General features: G+C 34.8%; 2 protein-coding genes across 2 annotated transcripts; one reads left to right on the top strand and one right to left on the bottom strand.

Moving 5' to 3' along the window:
• The first annotated feature begins 308 nt into the window (after positions 1-308).
• Positions 309-25,653, top strand: LOC124630676 (ionotropic receptor 40a). Its single transcript, XM_047164641.1, has 17 exons — positions 309-354; positions 576-592; positions 4,273-4,454; positions 4,880-4,973; positions 5,401-5,496; positions 8,565-8,701; positions 13,287-13,446; positions 13,889-13,995; positions 14,224-14,317; positions 19,426-19,584; positions 20,820-20,973; positions 21,303-21,535; positions 22,424-22,583; positions 22,897-22,993; positions 23,359-23,512; positions 24,982-25,075; positions 25,426-25,653. The coding sequence occupies exons 1-17, from the start codon at positions 309-311 to the stop codon at positions 25,623-25,625; spliced, it is 2,184 nt and encodes a 727-aa protein (XP_047020597.1). The 3' UTR covers positions 25,626-25,653.
• Positions 14,844-19,329, bottom strand: LOC124630577. Its single transcript, XM_047164536.1, has 2 exons — positions 19,051-19,329; positions 14,844-18,470 (listed from the first exon to the last, which is right to left on the bottom strand). The coding sequence occupies exon 2, from the start codon at positions 18,467-18,469 to the stop codon at positions 15,497-15,499; it is 2,973 nt and encodes a 990-aa protein (XP_047020492.1). The 5' UTR covers position 18,470; positions 19,051-19,329; the 3' UTR covers positions 14,844-15,496.
• Positions 25,654-26,585: the final 932 nt, after the last annotated feature.

Genomic DNA, 26,585 nt, shown 5'->3' on the forward strand with positions numbered 1-26,585 from the left:
GTTATATTCACAGTTGCAGAATGTTCAGTTAATTTGCTAGGATTGCCATTACCAGATATCAACGTTTTCCAAAAATGGACACTCTAGATTAATTATCAACAAAACTTCGAGATGCGGAAATTAAGAGGTATAATTTGGTATCATCGACCTCAGAGGTCTTTCCAAAACCCGCTACCCTTCCACCTCTTGCACCACCTAACTAAAGGAACTGGTCTCAGAGGTGTATAGTTTCCTCTGGCACGGCACGACTCGGTGATACAACAGGTAATGCACAGTGTATGCCAGCTTACATACACAACTTATGCATAATGGCCGACCAGATCTACCGGGATACGGACCTAATATCAGCCATATGTACGACAATATAATTCAGAAGTTGGTAATTTGAATCTATACTTGTCTGATAGGTTTGGCAGCTTCAAACTTGGAACAATAGAGTGGGTATTGTTACCTTATTGGTCTGTGGACTCTGTGGTCTATTAATAGAAGTGTTGAGAAGGTTATACAAATAGTGGTATATTACGACTTGATGTTCGTGCCAGACTTAATGGCGTTACGCAAAAAATCATTTTCAGGTGTGTCAGCGGTAAAGGTATGCCAGGGGTAATTAGTAAGGGCCACAAGCTCGGAATTAAGTAGCGAGACGCCATCGAGTTTGACGAGAAGTATAAATGCATGTTTTGCTTAGATATCTGAGCACCTTAAAACACTACGAATACCTAAGCTTACAGCTAGAGGTGCTAAAAACGAAAAGGTACGATTTATCTGACCTATCAACAGTGATAAATATAAAAAATAATATCGTATTTATTAGTGACGAGTTTATTAGAGTGAGTGAGTATGATATTTCAGACAGATGATGGTAGTGGCAACATTTTGATATTTCATAGGTGTATTAATAATTCACAGGGCGACCCTCAAGTCGACAACAAGTGACATATGATAGGTGGGACCGTGTTCTACCACTTTGAGGCAAGAAAGAGATATTTTATTTCGTTGTCATATTTCTATGAAACGGTTTAAAAGTAGTTTATACTAATTTTGTGCTTGTTGATAACAAGCGGTGGACTACAGCGCTGAACAAAAGCTTATAGTTTTTGCCGAGTAAAAGCAAAAGAATAATATAAAGTACTTAGTAATATTATAAATGCGAAAGTAACTATGTGTTTGTCCGGCTTTTACTCTAAAACTACTGAAACGAAATATGGTACGCAGATAGCCTAGAGCCTGACTAAGGACATCGGCTACCTTTTGATACTGTGATTATGCAAGTGGAACCACAGTGGGAATCAGCCAGTATATTTTGTGAGTATTCATAAGGTGAATGATAAGGGACCTTTATATGCACCTATTAAAACTCCCTTCGTACACCAAGGTATAGAACTAAATAAAAGCTACCTATAATACATTGGTTTCATTCCCCTCCGACAGTACCTAGTTGATAGATGGCTAGCCTATCAAGCACCTCCACTTCTACTGTTAAATTGCTCCCGAGGATAAATGATTCACCCGACACCTTTCTTTTTACTACTTCATTATCCGGATAAACTATTGTTGGAAATGCACAAGAGTAATTTTAGAATTAATTTTACTCTAGAAACTTTTTAAGACGATTATTTTTAACAGTAAACTCAAAGGAATGTCTCAGAGGAAAGTATTTCTTAAAATCATGTAATTACGAAAATAAAATATGTGGGTATTTATTAAATTGATTTATTAATTTAGTTATTGTCAATTACGTCAGGGGTCGCGAGAACGCTGAGGGTAAATTAAATAAAAATAAATAAATTATTATTATTTTACACGAAAATAATTACAACAAACTCATGACAGGAATTCAGCAATCTTCTTTCTCCTGCCCTGTTCCCAAATTTTACTTGGGATCGGCGCAATATGTCATTTTCTTCCATTTTCCCCTGTCACTCGTCATACTGACACTCACTCCCTTCCTATTCATATCATCTTTCAGGCAATCCATCCATCTTTTCTTAGGTCTTCCTCTTCCTCTCCATCCATCTACATTCATACCTAGCACACACTTTGTTGCATGCGTATCATCCCTTCTCATTACATGCCCATACCACGACAATCTTCTACTTCTCATCTTTTCTGTAACTGGCGCTACGTTCAGACTTCCTCTAATGTAATCATTCCTCACTTTATCCATTCTTGTAACACCACACATCCATCTCAGCATTCTCATTTCTGCTACATGCACTCTCTTCTCAGCAATCATTTATTTATAATTAATACTCTTTTAACCCAAAACTTTATGATACCAAAGTATAGTTTTCTGAATAAATATGATCAGCGATATTCGCAAATGTCTGCCAGCATTGGTAAAGCTATAAATAGGTATTAATGAATTTCATTTATTTAAATCGTTATTTTCATGCCTTAATTAAAACTCATTATATAGCACATGACTCCACATTGGCTGCCCAAAGTACAATAGACAAGGATAATAATAAAAACAGAAGTACTTCTTAGCTCATGTAACTACGAAAGTAACTCTTATCTAACTGTTAGTACCGCCAAAACTATTGAACCGGTTTAAGTTAAAGATAGATAGTTTACAGCTTCTACAAAGAATGCAGGCTACTTTTTATTTACTGGCTTAGGAGACGTGGACGAAACCGCAGCGAACAGTTAAATACATTTACAGTAAAAAAAGAATAACATTTAAAATAAAAATAAAAACGTGCAGTAAAAAAAAACATTGAAATACTGCGAGTAACTTGTCAAATTTTTCTTGTTGATTTCCCTGGGCAAGCATATTTTTAATCTAGACCATAACAAGGCATACCCATATACCATAATAGGACGTTGTTGATATTAATATTTTCTTATTTATAATATCGCAACGACCTTCGTTTAATCACGTTGACTTGACGTGGGAGAATGAAGGCCGACCAATTTAGTTTTTCTGTTTCATTTTAATATCTATTTTCATTGCCTGTTTAATTTTAAAAATATGTAGTTTATTTATTGCTAAAATTGACTAGCTAATATCGGCTGAATTTTGGGAAATTAACATATTTTATCCAGTTAGGAGAAGTAGTTCTACAGAAGTCGGATGGGACCACGGGAAAAAGCAGTCAACATTGATATTGCACATGATGGCATGTGGCTAAACTGGGTTTAGCCATTGCAGGCATATACCTACATACATGAAGACTATGCGCATCAAAGATTCAAACACATAACCAGCCTTCATCACTTTCACATAACCCCATTCTTAACCCAAAGGTGTTGAATGTAGCCGACAACACGGCAAAGCTTTCAACTCATCGGTCATGCGGGCCCTTCCGATGAAAAGTAGCCACTTAGCTCGTCAAACGCCAATCTACGTCGGGGACCGATATACTTGGTTGCACGAACGTGTAGAGTAGGTTAATGTAGATGTGGTAGGGTGAAGTCGTGAATTGTGCCTACGAGGAAGTGAGCGTTTGGAGTAGTATGATTTTAAAGACAAAAGCACTTTAGTTGTTGCTTCTCATCCAGAATATTATGCTGTCGTCAACACTCTTTAAAATTAAATTATGTAAAAATAATTTCGAACGTAGGTACTGAAGAATTCGTAAATTGTTGCATGATAATTTTAAATACCTATCGCAAAATGAACATTTATGTTGAGGGCAGAATAACGGAAATAAGTAAACTATTTGATAATAATCTAAATCATTCAATATCAATAAAGCAAAAAACTCGGCGTTCTTTTAACAATCTGCGGTCATTACATCACCCAAAAAAAGACAGTATTGTCGCATCTGATACAAATACTCTATGACTAAACTATAACATAAGTAGTTATATCATAAGATATTAGACAGAATTTGTTGCAACTCAGTCTATTGGCCTTTAACGTTCGAGACGGAATTTCATTGAGTAGACTTCTTGGAAAATCTTTAACATACTTTGTCGATGTTGTGATGATGTTGAAAACTTGTGGAACGCAATAAATGATATGATATGATATGATGATATGATGTTCAAAATAGAGTCTATCTAAGTAATTTTATGTATGCTGTGAAGTTACCTTTCATAAAATAAATAATAAATCTACTAGTATATGTGCTGAATGTGGCCTTGTAACTACGGAAAAGATGAATCGATTGTATCATATGAAACTGCTTTAATCGGAATGGTTCTTAATTTCAATAAATTGATGAACTTTTAGTCAATCATTTTTCAAAAGCTGATTAAAGTCAGGACTGTTTTTGTGCTTTATGTAATTAAATCTTTACTTTGTAATTTACTTAATAACTTAAGATGGAGCTACTTCTCATATTAGTACTTATAAATGGTGTGCAAAGCCTCTTCGACATTCGAGATGTGACGTCAGATGTCATGACGAGTCTACCCAAAGACTTTTCTATAGCCGTGAAGGATATTGCTGAAGGAATGCCTACTAAAGCCATTACTATTGTTAGAGGGAATTCCACGAATATCAGGTGAGTTTTGAGATAGTGTCGGTGTTTAGACTACGAAAAAATGTCTGAATGTTTATTTTCTAAGCTATATTGTGGTATTTTTGGTTGCTATTATTGAGTTAAACAAAGGCGATTTCACCGTTGTACGGTACTGTAATGCACACACATTTTCTTCTGGTCTCTTGCTAAAACAAATATCCAGAATCCAGAATTAAAATGTCCGCAAAATTGCAACCTTAATGCGCGAACTATTAACGCTTAATCCTACTCTGTGTGAGAGAAAGGCTGATGATGATGAGTGCACGAAGACATGCTAGCTGAGAACTCGCACTTACATAGGTATATTCTTTGTTCGCGTACCTATTACAGTTGAGAATATTACAGTACTCATTTAAAAATATGTAGGTATCGATTTATTGATGTTAAAAAGGCTTTATTGTTTACAGGTCACAAGACATATTCGAGTTGCTCCGCTTGTTAAGCCAACACAAAGTGCTCACTACCAACTTGGACATCGCTACAAAGGAAAACAAACAAAAGGTTTATATTTATTTTATTTCGCAAAAGGACAAAAAGAATATGTTATCAATTACAAAAGATTTTTTAAATTTAATTTTCAGCGAATTGGTAAATGGTTATCACTTTTTATACAATTATTTTCTGATTTTCCCGCTTATTTATTTCGTTAACTGCTCTACTCCTAAGAACTCAATCTAACAAACCGTTTTTCTGACAGGTAACAACCACAAAATAAAACATTTTATTAGAGCATGAATTTTCAATCACACTGTTAGTAATAGCATATATGCTTATAATATGAAATTGTACACAAACCCACTACGACTACTTAATAGATTAAATCAGAATAATATTTGAAACCTAACAGCCCCGTTTCCGAAACACCACGGCTGATAACGATTTTGTACTAAAATCTAACGTATATCTGTTTATTGTTGTTTTGTTACAGTATTACGAGTTTCTGGGAAAGGCTTTGGATGTGTCAGATCAAAGAACCAGCTTGATTCTATGTGAACCTTATGAATGCGAGAATATACTTTTTGAGGTATTTTTTTTATGTCAAAATATATGTTGCTTATGTTAGTACTTTTATTTAGGCTAAATCATACCTAAATTAATTTTGAAAGAGTGTATTACCATGATAAAATTGACGAATACATAACTACTCTTTTCTTAAAATCCATTAAAAGTGTCGTGGGCAGAGTTACCAAAAAGTTTGTAAAGAACATAATTCAAACCTCATTTGAAATTAAAGTCATTGGTATTTTAGTGTTAGAATTTTGAACTGATCGAATTATTTTATTTTAATGTCAAGATCTAAAAAAGTTCTTTTGAATGTATATATTTAATATGTATGTATGTATATATTTTATTTATTATTGTCCATATATTCTATATATATATATATATATATTTCTTTTCTTTGCATGTAGATAATATCTAATAACTGCACCTACCACTACTATTTCCCCACCACCCAAAGGTAGACTGGGAGAAAACGCCTAAGGCGTTAAGTCCGCCATTGTACTATTTGTGCAAAAAGTATTATAAATAAATAAATAAATAAAATAGAATTCATAGACAATAATATTTTTTTCCAACGCGTTTAGTTCGTTTCCTTACTTAAGATATTAAAAGAACGAGTGCTAACTTTCTCGGTAATTAACAAATGAAAACTGAATAGGTCTGTAAATAAAGAAATAAAATCTACTTTAAAACAAAAATTTAAAACAATAATCCCTCATCCCGTTGTTCGACGATAACATCGGAACGTACTTAATAACAATTTCCGTAGATTTCATTAATTAAAAATATCTCGTTGACTGCATTAATAAATCACTTTTTGTCTCTCTATTTGAATTTATTAACGGTTCTGAACATTATTAAAAGCATGCAACTGTATCTGTTTCAACATACAATTTTAATTTACAACACAAACATTATTTATTCGGAATATTAATTTATTCGGGATCCATTGAAATTGGGATATAAAAATCCCATGTATTGTAGAATTTAAATGACCATCGGTACCTAGAAAGTGGCTATATACATTCCAGATTAATTATTTTTTTATCTTCCTAGCTGCTCCACACGCCTCCACCCTTGTTTCAAGAAACTTCTCCCCGCATCTGGATAAAAAGTAGCCTGTCACCCAGGGATTGAGTCGGTTATATGTAACCCACCCAAAACAAAAATGTGAAAGGTGGAAAATGTGAAAGTTAAAAATAGTTACTTGGCAAGTTTTAATAGAAAATTATATACTTGATTCATTGCGTTTAGTAGGTTTATAACAAACGAGGTGTGTGAAAACTTGCAAAGTAACATCATTAAAAAGTAACTATTTTTAACTGAGGTATGTGTATGGAACTTGGTACTTATTCAGGTCTCACTTCTTTTATAGGCGAAGCATTCCTATATTATCGAACTTGGCAGCCTTTCACATTTTTGTTTTGGGTGGGATTTCATTTATTTTTGTAAGGTCGTTTATTTTATTTTTTTCTTATGATTAAGTTATTTAAGGAAATGTCTCATTTATACTCAGATATATCTTTCAGATTTTTGGATATGCTTCTTACAAAGAAATTAACTAGATTAACTAAATGGACTAGATTTACCAACTGACTGACATGACATGTTATCATATATTATGTTCGTGGATCAAAGTTACACATTCGTTATTTTCGAAAGTGACTCACACTTGGCCGTTTTCAGATTTTTACTTTACTTTGACTAAATACAAACCTTTGTAACGAATTTCAGATCGGTACGACCATTCGAAGATATATTATATAAATATAGATAAATTTAGTTCGTTTTAGTTCCTTAGGGGACATTTACACCTTCATTATTTTAAAACTGACTCACACTTGGCCATTTTCAGATTTTTCCCTTTACCTTGACATAAAGACCTACCTCCATGCCAAATTTCAAGTCAATACGACCATTGGAAGTGGTCTAGGTTTTTGATGAGTGAGTCAGTCAGTGAGTGTATAGTAAAAATAGCGATTTTCTGACGTCAATATCTCAGGTATATTAATGAAATTTGTATTTTAGATAATGAGGGGGTCTCAATAGATACTAGAAATTAGATATGCGTAAATAAAATAGATTTTGAGTTATAGGGGGGTCGAATTTGGCCCGAAATGGTTCGTGTAATATAACCCACGGCCGGTGTGTCGCTTTTTTTTTGCTCGAACTTGGCGGACACACTGCCGTGTGTCTAGATAGTAAAATAATTTATCAAATCGATGCAGTAGTTTCTGAACAATTAGATTACATAACACCTATTAGTACCTATAGATGGAAAACGAAAACTATAGTCCATAGCTCTGATGTTACCCGGGTTACCGATGAGGTCTGCGATCAATAGCAGGTAGATTAAAATGATGGCAATGCTACCTATGATTCCAAGTTCCGCGGTGTACCACAAACTACCGCGGTAGTTACCAAATAGCAGGAATTCTACGCAGAAGCTCTACTAGAATTTGGCAGAAAATTTTGATATGAGTATTTCTATGAAAACGCAGAAAAAACTAATGCAAAAAGATAAGTGATCATTTAAAAAGTTAATAAATACAACAAACCATAGTAAACGTAACTGCAAGTGACTGAAAAATAAATAAAATTCTTTCCGAGATTAACGCAGATCAATAAATATATCTCTCAAATAAATTACTACCTACTAAAATAAAAAATAAAATCATGCAAAAATCGTTTAGATAAAACAAGAATTAGTAAAGCAATGAATTTCGGAATATGAATTCGAACCGCAGCGGCTATGTCCGCGGTTGTCCATGTCGCCCTATTGATACCCGTTGGGTTGGCGGTGCAAAATCAAATACTGAATACTTCTTAAATATTAAAATATAATTTTGTTGATACGTTGAGACTTATCTATTGACAATTTAATTGTGTATCTATTTTATTTTGTGGCTGCAAAACGAAACGGTGAGAAAGTTGCTTCGGTTTAAGGCTAACGGATGTACCTTTATGTTCTCGGTGAACTTGCGCCTTAAGCTAGTTTCTATTATAAAAATAAATATATTTAATTTGATAATTTATATACATTTAAATAAATCTTGCCTTTATTTAAATTTACATATTTAATTCCAGTTGACAGAAAACAACCTAATCCACAGCATGATACTGTACTTCTTCTACTGGTCGTACGGTCCTGTCAGTGATACCTTCCTGATGACCATGAAAGAAGCCATGAGGGTCGCTGTCATCACCAACCCGAGGGAGAGCGTGTAAGTTTGCAACATAGACATAATATTAGTAAACAGGACTGCGCATATAAATCCAAAAAACGAGCCGAGTGAAACAGTTAGTACGGAGGCTGTCTGTCCCTTTCTAATAGGGTGACTATGAGATTAAGCTATGTGAGACAAATCCGAATTTGCTAAGATTATTAAACGCAGATTGGTATTGAAGTTTTAACTTACGCAGTTTGTGACCTTAAGATACTTATAAAGGCTTTTAATCGAAGTGAAGACTGATTTTTTTGTATTTCTACTTCATATATAGACTGCTGAGCCATTTATGTCGCCTTTCTTCATTTTTTGGGAAGCTATAACAATAGTACAACAGTTTTAAAATCCATCACCCATATTTTCACTCATTACAAGAATTCATGGGCACCCTAGTTGTTTGGTTTACGAAAATGTTATTATTAGCTAACCTGTGGAACGATATATTGCAACCACCATAGGATTCACTTTTACAAGTATAAACGCAACACTTTTTCACCATTTAAATAGTTTAAATTGATTTAATACAAAAAATATAAACAAAATTTTAAATGCTGATTACGCGCCAAGAATGTTCAGGGTTACCGCTAGAAAAAAAATAAAATAAATTATGTTGTTTATGTTTTAAGAATAATAATTTATATAAATAATTTATTCGTATAATAAATTAATGCGATTTTTATTAATTTGTTGACTTACAATTGTTAAAATAAGATAAAAATATATGTGATTCAATTGTTTTTTTGGGAAGACAAAACTGTTGATCACAACATTTTTTTTATGCTGGCAAGGTGTTAGAAAGAGACAAACGGCCTCCGTTCTAACTATCCCTCTCGGCTCGGATTTGCCTCTGTGTATTATGCAACAAATTTAGTACCTTATTGCGTTGGAATAGAGTTCATTTTCGTAAATATATATTTCGAGCGTGCGCAATCTTGTTTATTATATTACATCTATGGTTTGCAACAAGAGGGAGCTGTCGCACCCGGATAAAAGGTAACCTATATGTTTGCCTAAGCTGTGTTGAGGCTAAATATGAAACTTCTAATTCCATGGGATAGTATTGTCTGAAACGGGATAACAAAAAAACACACTTATATACATACCTACTTATGTACCTATAAGTAGGGTAACTGGAAGTTTGACAGTTTGCCTATTGGTAAACGCATATCTATCAGAATCGTGCGCGCTAGATGAAGCGAATTTTGGAACTCTGTTCATGAAATCCTATGAAATGTTTCATCAGTAAATTATCTTGTAAATTGATATACATATTCTGTTATCTACTTATATCGGGTTTTGTTAGCTTCAATTATATTTTCCCTTGGCCCTAATATTTATTGCAGTATTGCATCATTAATTTAGTTGGAGCATGGATGCATCACATCTAAAATTATCTAGTTTCCTATTTCATTGGCTTAACCAATATGGTTGATCAAAACCAACACACAATGTTTAACTTGTACATTTTTATTAACTACAAACACCGCCACAATTAACTATCAAGCCGATAAATCATTCAACGCCAAATAGAGTAAAAATAAATATACTCGTTATCAACGAAACAATAGGGTTGGCTAAACTTTATGCTGCAACGAGGCACGACTACCCTACCTATAGTTCGGCCATTCAGAGAATGCGTTCCTGACACGTCGCGATTGAACTGACGACGTAATAACATTCATTGATTATTGATATAATAATGTTGTTTTAATGCTCCTCAATTGTTAAAACGGTAAACAACCAGCAAAAATATTTTTATCGTAACTGCAACGCCATTGCAAAGTTACGTCGTCAGTTCAATCGCGACGTGTCAGGAACGCATTCTCTGAATGGCCGAACTATAGCACTTCAGTCAGATTTGACATTGACAGTTTCGACAAATGTAATCGCGCGGGAAAAATGACATTATCACTATACAGTTTCTGCAGTTCTAGAAAAACCATTTGCCAAAATACAAAATAAATTTAATTTAATTCCAGTGGCCTATATTATTAGATATTTTCCTTAACAATCACTCATTCTCGTCTAAGATCTGTCTGGAAAGCCCGGAATCTCAAATCCGTAGCAAACGTAGTGATTATCACACACTTCTTCCCTGTCATTGATAAAATTAATCAAACAACATAAAAACTCATAATCATCTTTTTCTAACTTTACAAGTCGGTACATCACGTTAATGAAATTACCAAAAACATTTAACACTGTTAAAACTGGGGTCGTATATTAAAACTTGGGCACCCCTGCACTAGAATATAATGGAAATCATGATGAAGCAGTAATGAATGGATAATGAAATGATTGAATAAGTAGATACCTACCTACATTGTAATTGGGTTACCAGTACAAGCCGAGGTCTATAGAATGCGGAAAAAATATGTTAATAACCTGTGAAGATTGTACATTGTGAGTTTTTGAAGAGACTATGCTTAGCTATTGCTTTCTTAATTAGGCACCTTTTTCAAGTTTATTAATTGTGTAAACAGTAATAGCTAGCAAGTCTTCTTCAAAAATAGATTTGATACACAAACTAGGGTAATGCAACTTTCACCTTAATATTATATTTTTTAATACTTCTTCAAAATAGAGATAAAATTACTTCTGAATGTTCGTATAACCTATAGTTAGTCATGTATATTTAGTGGCTGAAGTTTTATACAAATACAAAGGAATTCGATGAGAAAGGAAGCCGATTGTCGAGTCAAACCTTACAGTTACTTTCAACGTTATTTCGTTGTATACCAACTGCTCTCCCAAAACTACTTTAAACACAGTTCAGTAGCATTTAATAGCATTTTCCAGGCTTTAATAACCCAGTAACACTCAATAACTCTCTCATTTAATGATGAACATCGCTTTCCGCTCCATTTGGAACGCTAACCGATTTCACACAGCATAGTGACGTCACAACTCAGTAAACAAATGCGTGTTTCAATATTTTGACATTTTGACGTTTATAATGCATAATATGTTATTGTTTAGTGTTTTAGGGCTCGTTTTCGATTATATTGGAATAATGTGCTTGACATGCGTGTAGCGATGGTCAGTGAGGATTTTAGCGTGCGTTGTGTTTAATCATGAAACATTTTTTTACTAGCTGATTTCGCACTATTTTACCCACGCCCCAGGGGAATTTCTTTCTGTACCCGGTTATAATATATCCTATGTTACTCGGGAATAGTGTGGCTTTCCTTGATAGTGTAGTTTCGGAGCATACAGGGAGCAAACAAAAAAGTTTTCTTCTTTATTATATTAGCATAAAAATGTAAATTGACCCAAGGAAACGCCTCTATATCCAAACCGTTTCAGCTAGGTAAGTATAATATCATTAATAATGCGTAAAATAAGTTTATCAATATTCTACATCTTCACTTTTTCTAAGAACTAAGTGAGCCAGCCGATAAACTGCTAGCTATAGGTACTAGAGTGAGTCGTTAAAGAGAGTGAGCAGTCCACACAATACACACTGTCTGGCAGCACGTCAACCATATGAACATCTCGAACAATATTTCTAGTACATTCTTGCACAGAACTTTTTCGGATTTAATATTAAACTACGAAACAACAATTAATTATCAACAACAATATTATTTGCAAACTAAGAAAATATTCTTCAGACTATGATATTTTACACACAATATACCATCATATTTTAGATAGACCGTAAGCTGAAATTTTAATCGAAAAAATATGTTTCATTTTCGCATTGTTCACTGCTACGTAATTAATGCAACACGACGCACATTGTATTAATGTAACGCATTATTTCTCGCCTTTAGAAAAAAATGCCCACAACAATGTCATTAAAGTCTCAACTGCCCAAACCTTTCTGCGTCCACCAGTACGCGACATCGTCTGATTGCCCCACCACTCCGCCTAGGGGTATTTCTAAAAATTACATTTCTCCTCACTGAAGTTCAATAGCTCCAACGAATACAAAGTCCCGAACAATCACGAAGCTTGTAATTCAATTGGGATGTTCCCCGATTGAGACTTGGCCAACGTTATTTTATAAACGCCAAAGAAAACATTGAGGGACTTATTATTTATTAGCTTACCACAATAAAGCTGTCATTCTTACTTTTGTAAGAAGGTTTTACGTGGAAATATTGTTCAATAAGGTTCGTGCTTAATTTACTTGTCTTCTGTAATTACATTAGGATTTTCTTGAATTAGTGTCAATACTGTTTGGTTTGTTTAATTTGTTTTTTATTTTGAGAAAGAAAAAGCAATGTTCTTTAGTCCAAACCTATGGTGTTTGTTATCAAATTATGAAAAAGCCAAAATGATTGATGAAATAACAAATATTAGATGTTAATTTTGGATAAAATGATTGTTTCACCTCTACCTGACTTCTGAGTAGGCGCAAAAATTCAATTTGTTTAAAATTAGAAACTCCTACGTATCATAACTACTGATACACGTTATATAACATTCTATATTAAAAAAAAAAACAAAAGCCAACAGTGCCACAAACTGAAATACTGGAAGATCAGTATCACATTTTCTATAATCATCATATTAGCCAATTGCAGTCCACTGCTGAACAAACCATTTCTATACCTACCCCTATTTTCTTTCCAAGGTTCCGCATCTACTACAACCAGGGCACTCCGGACCGTCTGAACCACTTGACCCTGGTGAACTGGTGGGCGGGAACCCTGTACAAGTCTCCTGTCCTGCCACCCACGGACAAGGTCTACCATAACTTCAGAGGAAGGGTCTTTGAAGTTCCTGTGTTGCATGTATGTTCATGTTTTATCTTAATCATTTTTTTTTATTTAGTAAGTAGTGAACAATAAGTCGTCCCGTATAAGACCACCTCTCTTTTGAAATAGTGTATGAAGAACTGCAGTAAAGCATTATAAAATCTTATCAAGTTTGATAAATATATTGATAAGTAAATTAAGGTAATATGTTTTATCAGAATCCGTCCCGCCGTTTGCACGTCAATGTGTAAAAACAAACGCTAGATAAAGTAATTAAGTGGAAGTAAAATACATATCTATAAAGTCCACCAGGAGTTTGAAAGCACTTTGGTAGATCATTAATCAAGAATCGGGATATCATCAAACCAATTTGCAAACGTTATGCAAACAAACTATATAGTGAGTGTTTGTTGAGATAGTGATCTCAACACAACACATATGTTTATCAAATGTAATATAAGTTCATTTATCCCCGCAGGCACCTCCATGGCATTTCGTGAAATACAACAATGATAACACCATCACAGTTACCGGGGGTCGCGATGACAAACTCCTGGCTCTCATGTCCAAGAAACTCAACTTCAAGTAAGCCAACAAATTATGACGTCACACACCCTCACAAAACATCTTCACCCCAAACAAAAACAAATTAAAATCGCTAAGCTATTTACGTCACTAATTAAATACTTACACGAGTTCACCTGTAATACTTTTCCTTTTCTAATTAAAACTGATCATGGGCAATTTAAGTTTTGTTTTCCTCAAGTGATTTTCAACCCTGCCATCTTAAATTTAAGGTTGAATTTTCTACAGGTATAGATACTACGACCCACCAGACAGAAGCCAAGGGTCGAGTATTTCAAGTAACGGAACTTTCAAGGGCACTCTGGGCCTGATCTGGAAGCGGGTAAGTTTTCTTACAATAAGTACGAGGAAAATAATTTCTTAAGGAAAAGGAAAATACTTGGTAACAATACAGCAAACATTGCTTATTGTGTCTTTATTTTCGATTATAACTTTATGAAAGAAGGGTCTTTTTGGTTTCCTTAAAGATTATAGTATTTTTTCGTAACCGTGATTAATATTAGGCCACTCAAATAACAAAACCTTTTTGGCTTTTGTAACACATGACATAATTAAAGTAGCTCCACAATATATAAGGGCCATCTTCAGACAAGGCTCAAGCTTTATTCTTGGCTGTTGCTATTTGGAACTTTTTGAGTAAAGAGTGTCTTATTGTCTTGCATACTTGATTCTTCAGTCAACTTCGATAACACACAGCTAGAAGCTTGCGGTTGCACCGAAATTACTTACAAACTTCCTTAATTCGTCGCCCAGCAGTGAAAACCACGTAAGTGTTTATAACAAAATTTTACAGGAGGAAGAAAAAACTGTCTACTGAAAAAAAATGTATGAGTGGGGAAGATATTACCTTTTGTTTTTTTTTTAGATTTTGTGCATTCCTTAGGTACGTATCATATGGTTTCTATATCGTGTGCCTAAATAAGTTTGATGTGACTTACAAGGTTTTCATCATAACTTAATATTTTTTTGAAAGATTATGTAAGGTTTTCAAATTAAAACAATGTACAGTTTTGGGAATCAGTTTGTATTTTCTTGCCATGTTTACAAAAAAAACAATAGTATTACGTAAGGGAACAATAAAACACACCATAAAATTTAAATTTAAAGGCGTTATTAAAGAAAAGACTTCTTCCAAAAGTATAAACTTGTACAAACAAAACAAAATAAGAAAGATTTTTTTAATTTCTTGATTTAAATGTCGTAATAGGTACTTAATCTAGCAAAGATTTTAATGTGTAATTTAGTTTAAATAATTTACGCAATTTATTTAAACTAAATAAGTAAAATGTTTAGGAAAAACACGATAAAAAATAAAACTTTGAACAAAACGAAAACTAGTTAATATTAGTTAGTTAGTACTACTTAATAATTAGTTAATAGTGAGATCCATTCATGTTTCTTAATTAAATCAGTCAATAGCACGAACTAGTATTAATCTCAAATAATCAGTCTTAATTAAGCAGTCTCATTGCACAAAATAGTACTCATTGTTAATTATATTTTAAGACTCTTCGCTCAAAATATTTTTTCTGCACGTGCAGATATTTCCATTTCTCCCATTACCTGGACATTCATGGGGTAAACTGTCATAAAATAAATGAACGTCTTGGGGTAGAACTTCCTTAAGTTCCTGCAAATGGATGTATTTAGTTCGAGGTATAGGAATCCTTGCGTCATACAGACGAGGCATTGAGTCTGAGTCTCTTGGTTTTTTAATTTTTCTGCGTAATTGTTCAAATTCTTCGGAGAACTCTTGTTTTATGTAAATAGTTCCGTCAGTTCTGTACTCAATGCAACGCAAATCAAACACAGTTGCTTCTCCTGCTTTCTTGCCCGGTCTTATAGAGTTTAAATATGGCATTGAGCTAAACTTTCGGAAAATGCTGTGGTCTAAATAATTTACAACATAGGGTTTATTCAAACGTGCATTTCGACAGACATCTATGTATTGGGCCGGGGAGTAAATTTCTCGATTTCTTAGTTGTCGTTCTATTGTGGAATGCATAGAATCTGCCTCCATTTGAGTGTGTCCCTTTTCAAGGTATTTTTGGGTAATCGTAATTTCTTTTTGGACAGCGATTTGCAGTAAAGCATTTGCAAGTATAGCATTTCGATTCTGATTCGTGCATCCATCGCTCCAAAAAATAATCTTCTTGACGTTTTGTGGAATGTAATGCTTAATAAAGTGCTGCAATATACTGCAAAATTCGTTTGCAGAAAGACCACCTTCACATTCATGCCAAATATAACAATACCCGTCATTATTTTTTATATTGAACAAAGTAAAGTTGTGTACTTTGAGTTTTGTTTTATAATAAAGTGCAGATGCTTTTAATGAGGGTGATAGAAGCACTGCTTGTAAATCAAAAGTAAATACCATTGTCTCAGGATCGGGATTATTTTTGTCTGCGGTTTTTTCTTGTCTTGCTCTTTCTTTTTTCTCTCTATGTGCTGTATATACCTCTTCTGCAATGTTCCCGACTTTGAAGGCACAGCACAAGTCACATTGGTCTTTTTTTGGTGAAAATAGTGACAGATTCATAGCATCGAATTCTTGAAAGAAAATCTTCTGTGAAACTTTATATTCATTAATGCCTTTGTCTAAAAGCTGCTTCACGTATTCTCTGTATAGCTGTTCTTTGCTTTGCCATATCTGTTCTAAATAAAGTTTGCTTGTCGTCTTCCTGCAGTAGTGCGACTCTAATTTTGGTAAATTATTTAAAAATTCTATTGCATGATTTCTTCCAATGTTTTCAAACGCTTTTACGCTGTTATTTCTGTGGGTTTTGTCAGACTCCGACGCCACTTCATCTCTGTCTTCATTTTTGGCCCAGTTATGTACAGACCATTCGCCAATATTCAATGTATTTAAGTACATTTTTTTGCAAACTTTGTATTTTTCTCCCAACACATTAAATGAGTACTTGAAAGTATTACCTCTGCGAAAACTGTTTCCGCTACACTTCCGCTTGGAAACACCTAGTTTTTGAACAGTTTGTTGTACCCAAATTTTTTTTGTATCCCAGGATAGCTTCCAGTAATTCTTAAATAACATATTTCGATCTTCTTCTGTTAATTTGTAGCAATCAAAATATTTGCAAGAATCATTATGATCACAACGAGGCTGAACACTACGCTCATTTTTTTCAAGATCGAACACAATTTTGCCGTCTTCTGTTTTTCTCCTCCCACTGTAACTCTCTCCCTTCATTCTTTTAATTTTATTTTGATTATAAGTCCAGTTTTCTTTATTTGCTTTGCCTCGCTTGGCCCGTTTTCGCTTCACTCTTGTCTCATCAACTGGTTCTAGGGTCAACGATTCATTTGAAGTATGTGATGTATTTAACTGTTCACTTGGTTGATAGTCGGGATCCCCATCGTCAGGAGAAAAATCACTATTCCACGGATCATCAAAGTTGAAGGAAGGACGTGGAGACACCGAATCAGCTCTACTGGTAGAAGGTATAGGACAGCTTTGTTTTTCAACCGTTGGTAATAAGTCCTTTGAAGAGTGCACTAGCAAAGTTAAGGACTCCTTTGAAATTACTGCAAGCGATAGTGAAATAAGCGATGACGGCGTGTGAAAAGTTGAAGAAACTGGCGGTATTGGCATTTTTCCTTCACATGCAGGTAAATGTTGATGGTTATTGTTGATGTTATCCTGAGTGATATATTCTTTCATGCTTAAATCTAAGGGAAGTTCATCAACAACCACGTCAAAACTACTGTTTCGCGGGGCATTTAGAGTAATTATTGAAATTGGTATGGGAGTGGATGATCTGTGATATTTTTTTTCTGGTTGTGGTGTACTATTATTAGTGTCTGTCATGTGATAGTCGGTGTCATGCTGTTTTTCAATCAAAGCTCGTGACTGCGAAGATTTTGTATGATCTTGTATTTCTAGATCAGGTGAACGAGATTTGTGGGATGTATTCGTAGGTTTTATTTGAATAGTGCACTGTTTTTTTGCGGGTATTATTTCAGGTGAAGTTATGACTGGTCCTTTACTGTCTAAAACTAAGTCCTTTGGTGCAGAAACATTCGAAGAATGACAATCTACTTTATTTAGTTGCGCTTGTAGCTGCAGCTGCTGCAGTGGCTCATTTTCTGGAGCCATCTGATTAGATGTGGGTTTCTTTGTGCGACGACGACGCCGTCGTGGATTTGGTACAATTTCTGGAGAATATTTTCCAAGATCATAATTAGAACAGGTAGTCAACTTGCAAGCTGCATTTAGCATGGGATCTTGTGAAAATGGTAATATTTCGCCAGAAATTGGCGAATCAGTACGACTTGAAGAAATAAAACATGCTGAACCTAAGATGGGCTCTGGAAGTTGGAACTGCATTAAATCTTGCTGAATTAATGTATTGATAGAAGGTTCCTTGCCCGAGTCTTTCAAATATGTAACATCGTCTCCAACAATGTAGGAATTCTGATCATTTTCTTCACTTTCTATTTCAGACTCTTGCATTCTGTAATGAAAAAATAAGAAATCAGAACTCAGATGTGTATAAGTGAATGATAATATTAAACACGCATTTGCCCATACGAAAATTTAATTTGCGTGATTTTATATTAAGAAATTACGTATAGGTATACCTATACGAGGTTTGTGAAAAAAATCCGGAAGTGTGAATAACTTGTTAAGGCATATACATGGTTGCATTTAAAATGAAAACCTCGTAAAGAGTCATACAAGATTATATCTACAAGTGTGAATACCTTGTTAAGTCTTACACGTGGTTATAGATGGTTGCATTCAAAGTGAAAACCTCGTAAAGGGTCATACAAGATTATATCTATAAGTGTGAATAACTTGTTAAGGCTTAAACGTGGTTATAGATGGTTGCATTCAAAGTGAAAACCTCGTAAAGGTTCATACGAGATTATCTATAAGTGGTATGATGGCAGTGAAAAACCCGTCACCCAGTTTACAAGCTTTTCATATGTATAATACAACGAGTACGAGGCTAGCAATACATTTCAAGACAAAATCGTTAGAAATAGTAGTAAATTCTTTATAAAACTTATTAAATCATAAAGAGTACTTACTTTTCGATGTATTTTGACACTTTACAACACAAATTGGGCACTTTTTACACACTTTCTTCAATTTTTAATCCGGAACAACGTTAGTATCAACCGCACTGGCGAGTTTCTCAGACGAAAATGGTGGATCCTATTTTGATACAAGGTTCTCATAGCACGTCATAGATGGCGCTAGGAGTATCTGATTCGAAAGTTTGTTAGAGTAATCTGTGCTTATCGAGTTTATCAATCCAAAGAAAAAATAAAAAAAAAAATGAGGAAATGAGACATCCGAGGTTTTCACTGCCGGGCGACGTTATATAAGTTCAGTTTAACCCATGACGGATTCATTGAAATACAGTCTATCTATGTGCGCTAACACACAAATATTATCCATAGAAAGCAGATTTCTTCCTGGGCGATGTAACAATGACATGGGAAAGGTTGCAAGCAGTGGAGTTCTCGTTTATGACCCTGGCGGACTCTGGAGCTTTTCTCACTCACGCTCCAGCAAAATTGAGCGAAACCTTGGCGATTATCAGACCTTTTCAGTGGGAGGTAAGGTTTGAAGATTTTCATAGTACTCTTAATTATCATTTACTAGCTTTCCGCCCGCGGCTTCGCCCGCGTGGAATTCGGTTATATTGCGGTATAAATCACAACTATAAGAAAACTTCTCATTCCCACGGAAAAATCTAAGAAGCGCGATGTAACGCTGGATACGATGAGCTACAGGTTAAAGCGCGAGATATCATTGCAATTCTTACGTATCTTAAAAAAAACAACGTCACCACGTTTTAAAAAGCTATCATTCCACTTCTTACGTATTTTAAAAACACATCGTTACCACGTTTTAAAAACACCCAGCGCCATCTATCGCATACCTCAAGAACTAAATAACTTAACTAATACTTATACCAATTAGTAATTCGTTGAATTATAGTTATTTCAGGATAAGTAGATGTAAAAAAAACTGTTAAGACGATAAAACAAATTGTACGTCATCCCTCGGGAATTCCTCATTTTCGAGGATTCATTATCGTATCATTTAGCTTCTAAATTTATATGTTCATATTCGTTTGCAATATATAAGTAGATGTAAAAAAAACAGTTTAGACGATTAAACAAATTGTACATCATCCCTCGGGAATTCCTCATTTTCGGGGATTCATTATCGTATCATTTAGCTTGTAAATTTACATGTTTATATTCGTTTGCAATATATTACCTTGTTTTAAACGACACACAGCGCCATCTACAATCCATCCATCAAGCAAACAATATTTTTGTTTTCCCTCGGGAATATCTATTTTTTTCGGGATAAAAAGTACCCTATTATTTAATCCGGACTTCTAACTTTACGTCTGCAAAATTTCAAAGCAATCGGTTCAGTAGTTACGGCGTGAAAGCGGAACAAACAAACAAACAAACAAACAAACTCACTTTCCGATTTATAATATTAGTAAGGATGTAAAAAGGCAGTCCTAAAGAGAAATAGCTTTTAAAACTTCCAATCTGTATATAAGTACTACTAGTTGAAATGTTGAGTCGGTTGAGATCTACTTACGAAAATAAACCGACAAACAATTAAGTATACAAAAGTCTGCTTCACACAAAATTTTTGGCCAATTTTTTGTAGTTAAAAGATGAATCAAAATCAAGATGTGCAGCCTCAAGTTTCAAATTATTTAGCAGCTTCAGTTATGATGTTTAGCTAGTTCTGTAGCTTCATAAAATGTAATACTTCAAACACCCTAATTATGCGTTCTCTATATATTTTTTTAATTTAACAGGTATGGCCCCTAGTATTCGCAACACTTCTAGTGACTGGTCCAGCGCTCTGGATAGTGATCGCAGCCCCGTCGCTATGGCAACGACGGGAATGTGACCAGCTGGGACTGTTCAGTAGTTGCTGTTGGTTCACCACTACGTTGTTCTTGAGACAATGTGAGAATCTTTGTAAAAAACGTTAAGTTCCTTTATTACATAAAGGGTTAACAAATAGTTATTTGTACCTCGTCACATTTGGAAAACGAAAGCGCTTTGTGTGTGGTATTAATCATTCAAAATTTACAAATTATATACAGCCCAATAGTCTTGCCTACGAGTCGCACTCTATTATCTTTGCTAACTTAAAGATATCCACTCACATGTCTTTTTACGTCACACGTAAGGTATTAGAAATGGGCATTGCGCAGTAATTAAATACCACTTTATCAAAAGACACAATTCTTCTTCATTCTTCTCTCAATATTACGATCAAATTCCTTCTACAGCATCCAGCAAAGAACCATCCAGTACCCACAAAGCTCGCCTCGTCTCAGTCCTGATCTCTCTCGGAGCGACCTACGTCATCGGCGACATGTACTCAGCTAACCTGACCAGTTTGATAGCCAAACCTTCGAGGGAACGACCTATTGGGACCTTGCAGGCGCTTGAGGAAGCAATGCGAGACTATGGATATGAACTGGTGGTGGAAAGCCATAGCTCCTCTTTGGCTATCTTGGAGGTAAGGGTTTGAATGAGGCTTAGGATAGGAAGGTTTTAGTCTGTTGGTTCTTATATAGCTAGCTGGTGCGAGCGGGTCTACCTGCGTATAGTGAAAAATACTTCACGCGCCCGGATAAAAAACAGCCTATAGCCTACCTCGATAAATGGGCTATCTCACACTGAAATATTTTTATACTTACATATATAGTTAAGATTTTGTCCACCACGAATATTTGAGGGTTTCGTACTTCGACGCCTATAAAGACATGTTCTTTTATATTTGTAGTATTTAGCTTTTGAATATACTTTTAAGTGCGTGTCTATAATACAGAGAGTGAAAATGAATTTCGCTAGGCAGTAAAAGTTTTTTTTTTTTAAGTTCTGCTAAGCGTATCAATATTTTTATTTAGAGTTAAGCTTTTTACGCTACATAACATGGCAATAAATCCGATGTAGGTGAATAATCCTGGATTAAGCTTCACTGAAATCTGTTAAAAATGAACAAAATAATGACTTTTTTTATATTTCGAAGTAAAAACAATTTCTGTTTTCATTTACACGTACCCAAAAGTATTTTTATGAACGCATAGTAAAAGCAATCCATTACATATTGATAAAAACATTCCTAGTAAAAATGTATAGCACTGAATTTATAAGTATAAAGTATATAAGTATAAAGCTGATTTGCTTGTTTGCTTGAATACGCTCATCTCAAGAACCACTGGTCCGATTTATCGAGAAAGGTTTTAAGGCAACTTGTATGTTACACGACTTCACTGTCGTCTTTAAATTCAAGTTCATTTTAGAATGAACTTACATGCCTACTCGTGTTCATTATTCGCAAACGTTTACAAAATTCACCCTATAAGCCATTTCTCAATTCTAATTTTTTATTGTGTTCCTTCAGAACGGCACGGGAGTGTACGGTCGGCTGGCCAATCTAATGCGTCGTCAGCGAGTGCAACGCGTGCGCAATGTTGAAGTGGGAGTCAGACTCGTGCTGTCTCACAAACGAGTCGCGGTGTTAGGGGGAAGGGAGACGCTGTATTATGATACTGAGAGATTTGGTATGTACTAACTAGGTCATAACTATTGGAAAGTTTTTATATGAGGTAAACAAAAACTGAAAACTAAATCTGATTCCACTTGTACAACAACGACAGTTCGCACAACGCACGGCGTGTGGACTACGCCTCGCCCCAAATAACTTTGCAATTTTGAAGTTAGCCATTTAATGGCTTACGAATGCCGAAGTGTTAAATTCATAAATAGTTTTGTGTTGCGAAGACATAGGGTAAACTTTGGACTCACTAAATAAATCATCATTTACGTAAAATACGTAGCTAAACATTAGTATGTATCAAGCTAACTTTATTGCAGGATCACATAACTTTCACCTGAGTGAAAAACTGTACACAAGATATTCAGCCATCGCTCTGCAAATTGGCTGTCCCTATTTGGAGACTTTTAACAACGTGTAAGTGCCATACCAGACACCACCTTTGATAAAAAAAAAGATCATATTTAATTATTATTTGACGACCTCGATGGCGCAATGGTCATCATGCCGGACCGCCGAACCTGAGGTCCCGGGTTCGATTCCCGGTTTGGTCGACATTTGTGTGATGAGCATGCTTGTTGGCCGTGGTCTGGGTGTTATGATATGTATTTATAAATATGTATATATGTAGCTATATGTAGTTTATCAGTTGTATTAGCACCCATAACACAAGTTAATAAATAACTTACCATGGGGCTAACCGACCGTGTGTGAAAAAGGTGTCCCGACAAAAAAAAAAAAAAAAAAAAAATATATAAAAATCACTTTGTACAATATTTTAGCTTAATGACCCTATTCGAAGCTGGCATCATAGCGAAGATGACAACAGACGAGTATAAGAATCTTCCAGAACAAGCTAGAAGGTCGGACCCAGTGACCGAGAGTGACAAACAAGGAAATGAGCTGATGGGGGATTCTACAACTGCGTCACAAGCGGTATGATAACTAACAAATCGATTTATTTACTCAATTATGTACAATATTAAATAGCCTATAGTTATTTAACGTAAGTCCAGTTTTAAACATAACATACTTAGTGGTATGTAAAATGGGTTTCTAAACCAACATAAAAAATAATCGAATGATTCTCTGAATCTGATGATGGGTGCAGTAGCAAGAAGTGTCAGATTTTTACTGACTTTAACCCATCTTTGGTGCTAATGACACTAGCCATGAATGAACAAGTTTGCTATTACATTTCAAAATATACTATAAAAAAATCGACGCCTATTTTTATAACAAGCAATAGATCCCAATTTTATTGCTTTACCACGAAATAATTTTCGTCCGAAATATTAATTTCAATATGACATTGATTTTCAAATAAGCTCTCTGGAGGTTATAAACAGTAAGTTTTAGATTGTAGTTGATTTATTATCGGAGTTAGACTACGCGCACACTGCAGACTAAACAGTCGACCAACTGTTGGCTTGGCATATTTTTTTTATCGTGATTCCAATCAAAGTTTTTTGATCAGTCAGATACCGGCCAAATATCTGATCGTTGTTACGTGTGTACTTTCATTTCACACTGATTTTATTACAAGTTTATTGGCAATTTATTTTTTGTACATTTGGTATTTATCGCATACTTATAAATTATATATAACCTAGATGATGTACACACTAAACTGCCCGTTTTCAATGTCTTCTTCAAACAAACTGCATGCGAAGGTCGTCTGGAAGAAATTGCTGTTTAGCGATAGAACCGACTATTGTACTGTCCTTTTTAGGGTTCCGTAGCCAAAATGGCAAAAACGGAACCCTTATAGTTTCGTCATGTCCGTCTGTCCGTCTGTCCGTCTGTCCGTCTGTCACAGCCGATTTACTCGGAAACTATAAGTACTACAGTGATGAAATTTGATGGGAATATGTGTTGTATGAACCGCTACAAAAATATGACACTAAATAGTAAAAAAAAGAATTGGGGGTGGGGCCCCCCATACATGTAACTGAGGGATGAAATTTTTTTTTTCGATGTACATACCCGTGTGGGGTATCAATGGAAAGGTCTTTTAAAATGATATAAAGTTTTCTAAAAAACATTTTTCTTAAAGTGAACGGTTTTTGAGATATCAGCTCTCAAAGTCGTAAAAAGTATGTCCCCCCCCCTCTATTTTTATAACTACGGGGTATAAAATTCTAAAAAAAATAGAGGTGATGCATGCTAATTAACTCTTTCAACGATTTTTGGTTTGATCAAAGTATCTCTTATAGTTTTTGAGATAGGTTGATTTAACTGTAATTTACGGAACCCTTCGTGCACGAGTCCGACTCGCACTTGGCCGGTTTTTGATTTGTCATTTCCTGTGTTGTAAATTTTCTTGGTGTATTGTATCTACGAGAGCAAACCCACTATTGGCCGACTTAAAGTTTGTAATGTGCGCGTACTCTTAATGTTGGCAGCCACAAGGGGAATCCGCTAAGGGTCTGCAACCTGTCTCTTTGAGGATGTTGAGAGGCGCCTTCTGTCTGCTGGGGATCGGACATCTGTTGGCAGGTAGGAGTGACATGATTGTAAAGTTGCACTGTTATGATTTAAGATATTTCGGGTTAGAACACTACCTATTCACGTGTCTGAAGTTTCAGATATTTGGGCTTGGTTAGTTCATAAGAACAAATACTCCGCATCAGAGTTTAATTTTGATTGCCGAACAGGCCACAGGATTTTTTTTAACAATCAACCGAAATCTGATTTATAAATTGAGTCTGATAGATAGCAATGGTGTTCATTTAATGTGCATCACATTAAAAGTACCTAATACTTTCCTCGAAATAGTACCAACGGAAAAACTGACATGCTATTTCTTTTATTTATTGGCGGTATTAGCTGATTTTCCATGTTTCCAGCTATATCCTTAGCCGTGGAGATCCAGCTCCATCGTCGTTCGAAGCGCAGCCACGAGCCACCTCCGAGCGAGCACAGGAAGGCGCAGAAGCTACTCGTGCTTGGCAAGTCCGTGATGCTGTTCAAGCGAGGGTATAAGAGAGTCTGTGCTACCGTGTATACGGGCATTGATAAGGCTCTGGGTCCTGAGGTTAAAGATTAAAAAAAAAAACCTGGGGCGGATATCATCTGAAGAATGATTCCTGAATTTTCAATACCTCCAAATGAATTGTATATAGATGTTTTCTTTACTAGGCAAGTGGTTTATGCTACGGCTATGGTTTATGGCACGGTTGAAACATTGTCATGAAATCTGTTTGACAATAGGTAATTTAAAATTGAAGGGATTATAGACGGATAACAAAAAATTACAGTAATTTCCTCAGAGTCCAGTTTGGCATATTTTGAAACATGACACAACATATGACTGAACAATTTGTTCTCGCAACCCATAGTTATAAAAGTATGCACAAAAATATGCCATAGATACTAGTTTATTGCACTTCTTAGTTATGTTTCTATGTCTAATGCTGACGAATCAACACCCATAAGAAACAACTTTGTTGAAGTTAGTTCGTAGTATAATCCCATAATCACCTCTCTTAGTAGATATGTTACTACGATAGTATTTCACATAAAAAAGTGAAAGAAGACGCATATTTAGGCGGTTTATATATTTTTCAATATTTGTGATTTCCTATCATAATTGCACATTCTAGTCACCACTTTTTCTGACCCACGACTTAACAATTTAAGCTAAAACATTAGTTGAATCATTTGTTTGTTATAATAGTTTTAAGTAGTATTTAAGTGTAGTGACTACTAAACCTAAGGCCTTATTTAATTTCAGCTAAGCTAGTTTTTAGATAAAAAAAAATACGTAGACGTGTAGATATGTGTGTGTATGTTTTAGAAGAAATTTGAAAAAAAAAGGATGAATCTGACTGTAAAAACGCAAGCAATCCATTAAAAAGTCAATGGATTGTATTGTTATTTTAGTTATTGCAGTAGATAGCGTAGCAGAATGAAGTTAGATGGTGCATCAAAACGTATTTAATTTTGTTAATGTACCTATATACATATGTTAAAAATCTATAAGTTATATGGCTATAGCTAAGATCTT

Source organism: Helicoverpa zea, chromosome 5 (genome assembly GCF_022581195.2).
Source record: "Helicoverpa zea isolate HzStark_Cry1AcR chromosome 5, ilHelZeax1.1, whole genome shotgun sequence".
NCBI lineage: Eukaryota > Metazoa > Arthropoda > Insecta > Lepidoptera > Noctuidae > Helicoverpa > Helicoverpa zea.

Excerpts from the sequence above, each read along its gene's own strand:
- LOC124630577 (XM_047164536.1), bottom strand. The coding sequence starts at position 18,469 with ATGCAAGAGTCTGAAATAGAAAGTGAAGAAAATGATCAGAATTCCTAC.
- LOC124630676 (XM_047164641.1), top strand. The coding sequence starts at position 309 with ATGGCCGACCAGATCTACCGGGATACGGACCTAATATCAGCCATAT. Across the intron at positions 22,584-22,896 it reads TTATGATACTGAGAGATTTG|GATCACATAACTTTCACCTG; the intron begins GTATGTACTAAC and ends ACTTTATTGCAG. Across the intron at positions 23,513-24,981 it reads CTACAACTGCGTCACAAGCG|CCACAAGGGGAATCCGCTAA; the intron begins GTATGATAACTA and ends TAATGTTGGCAG.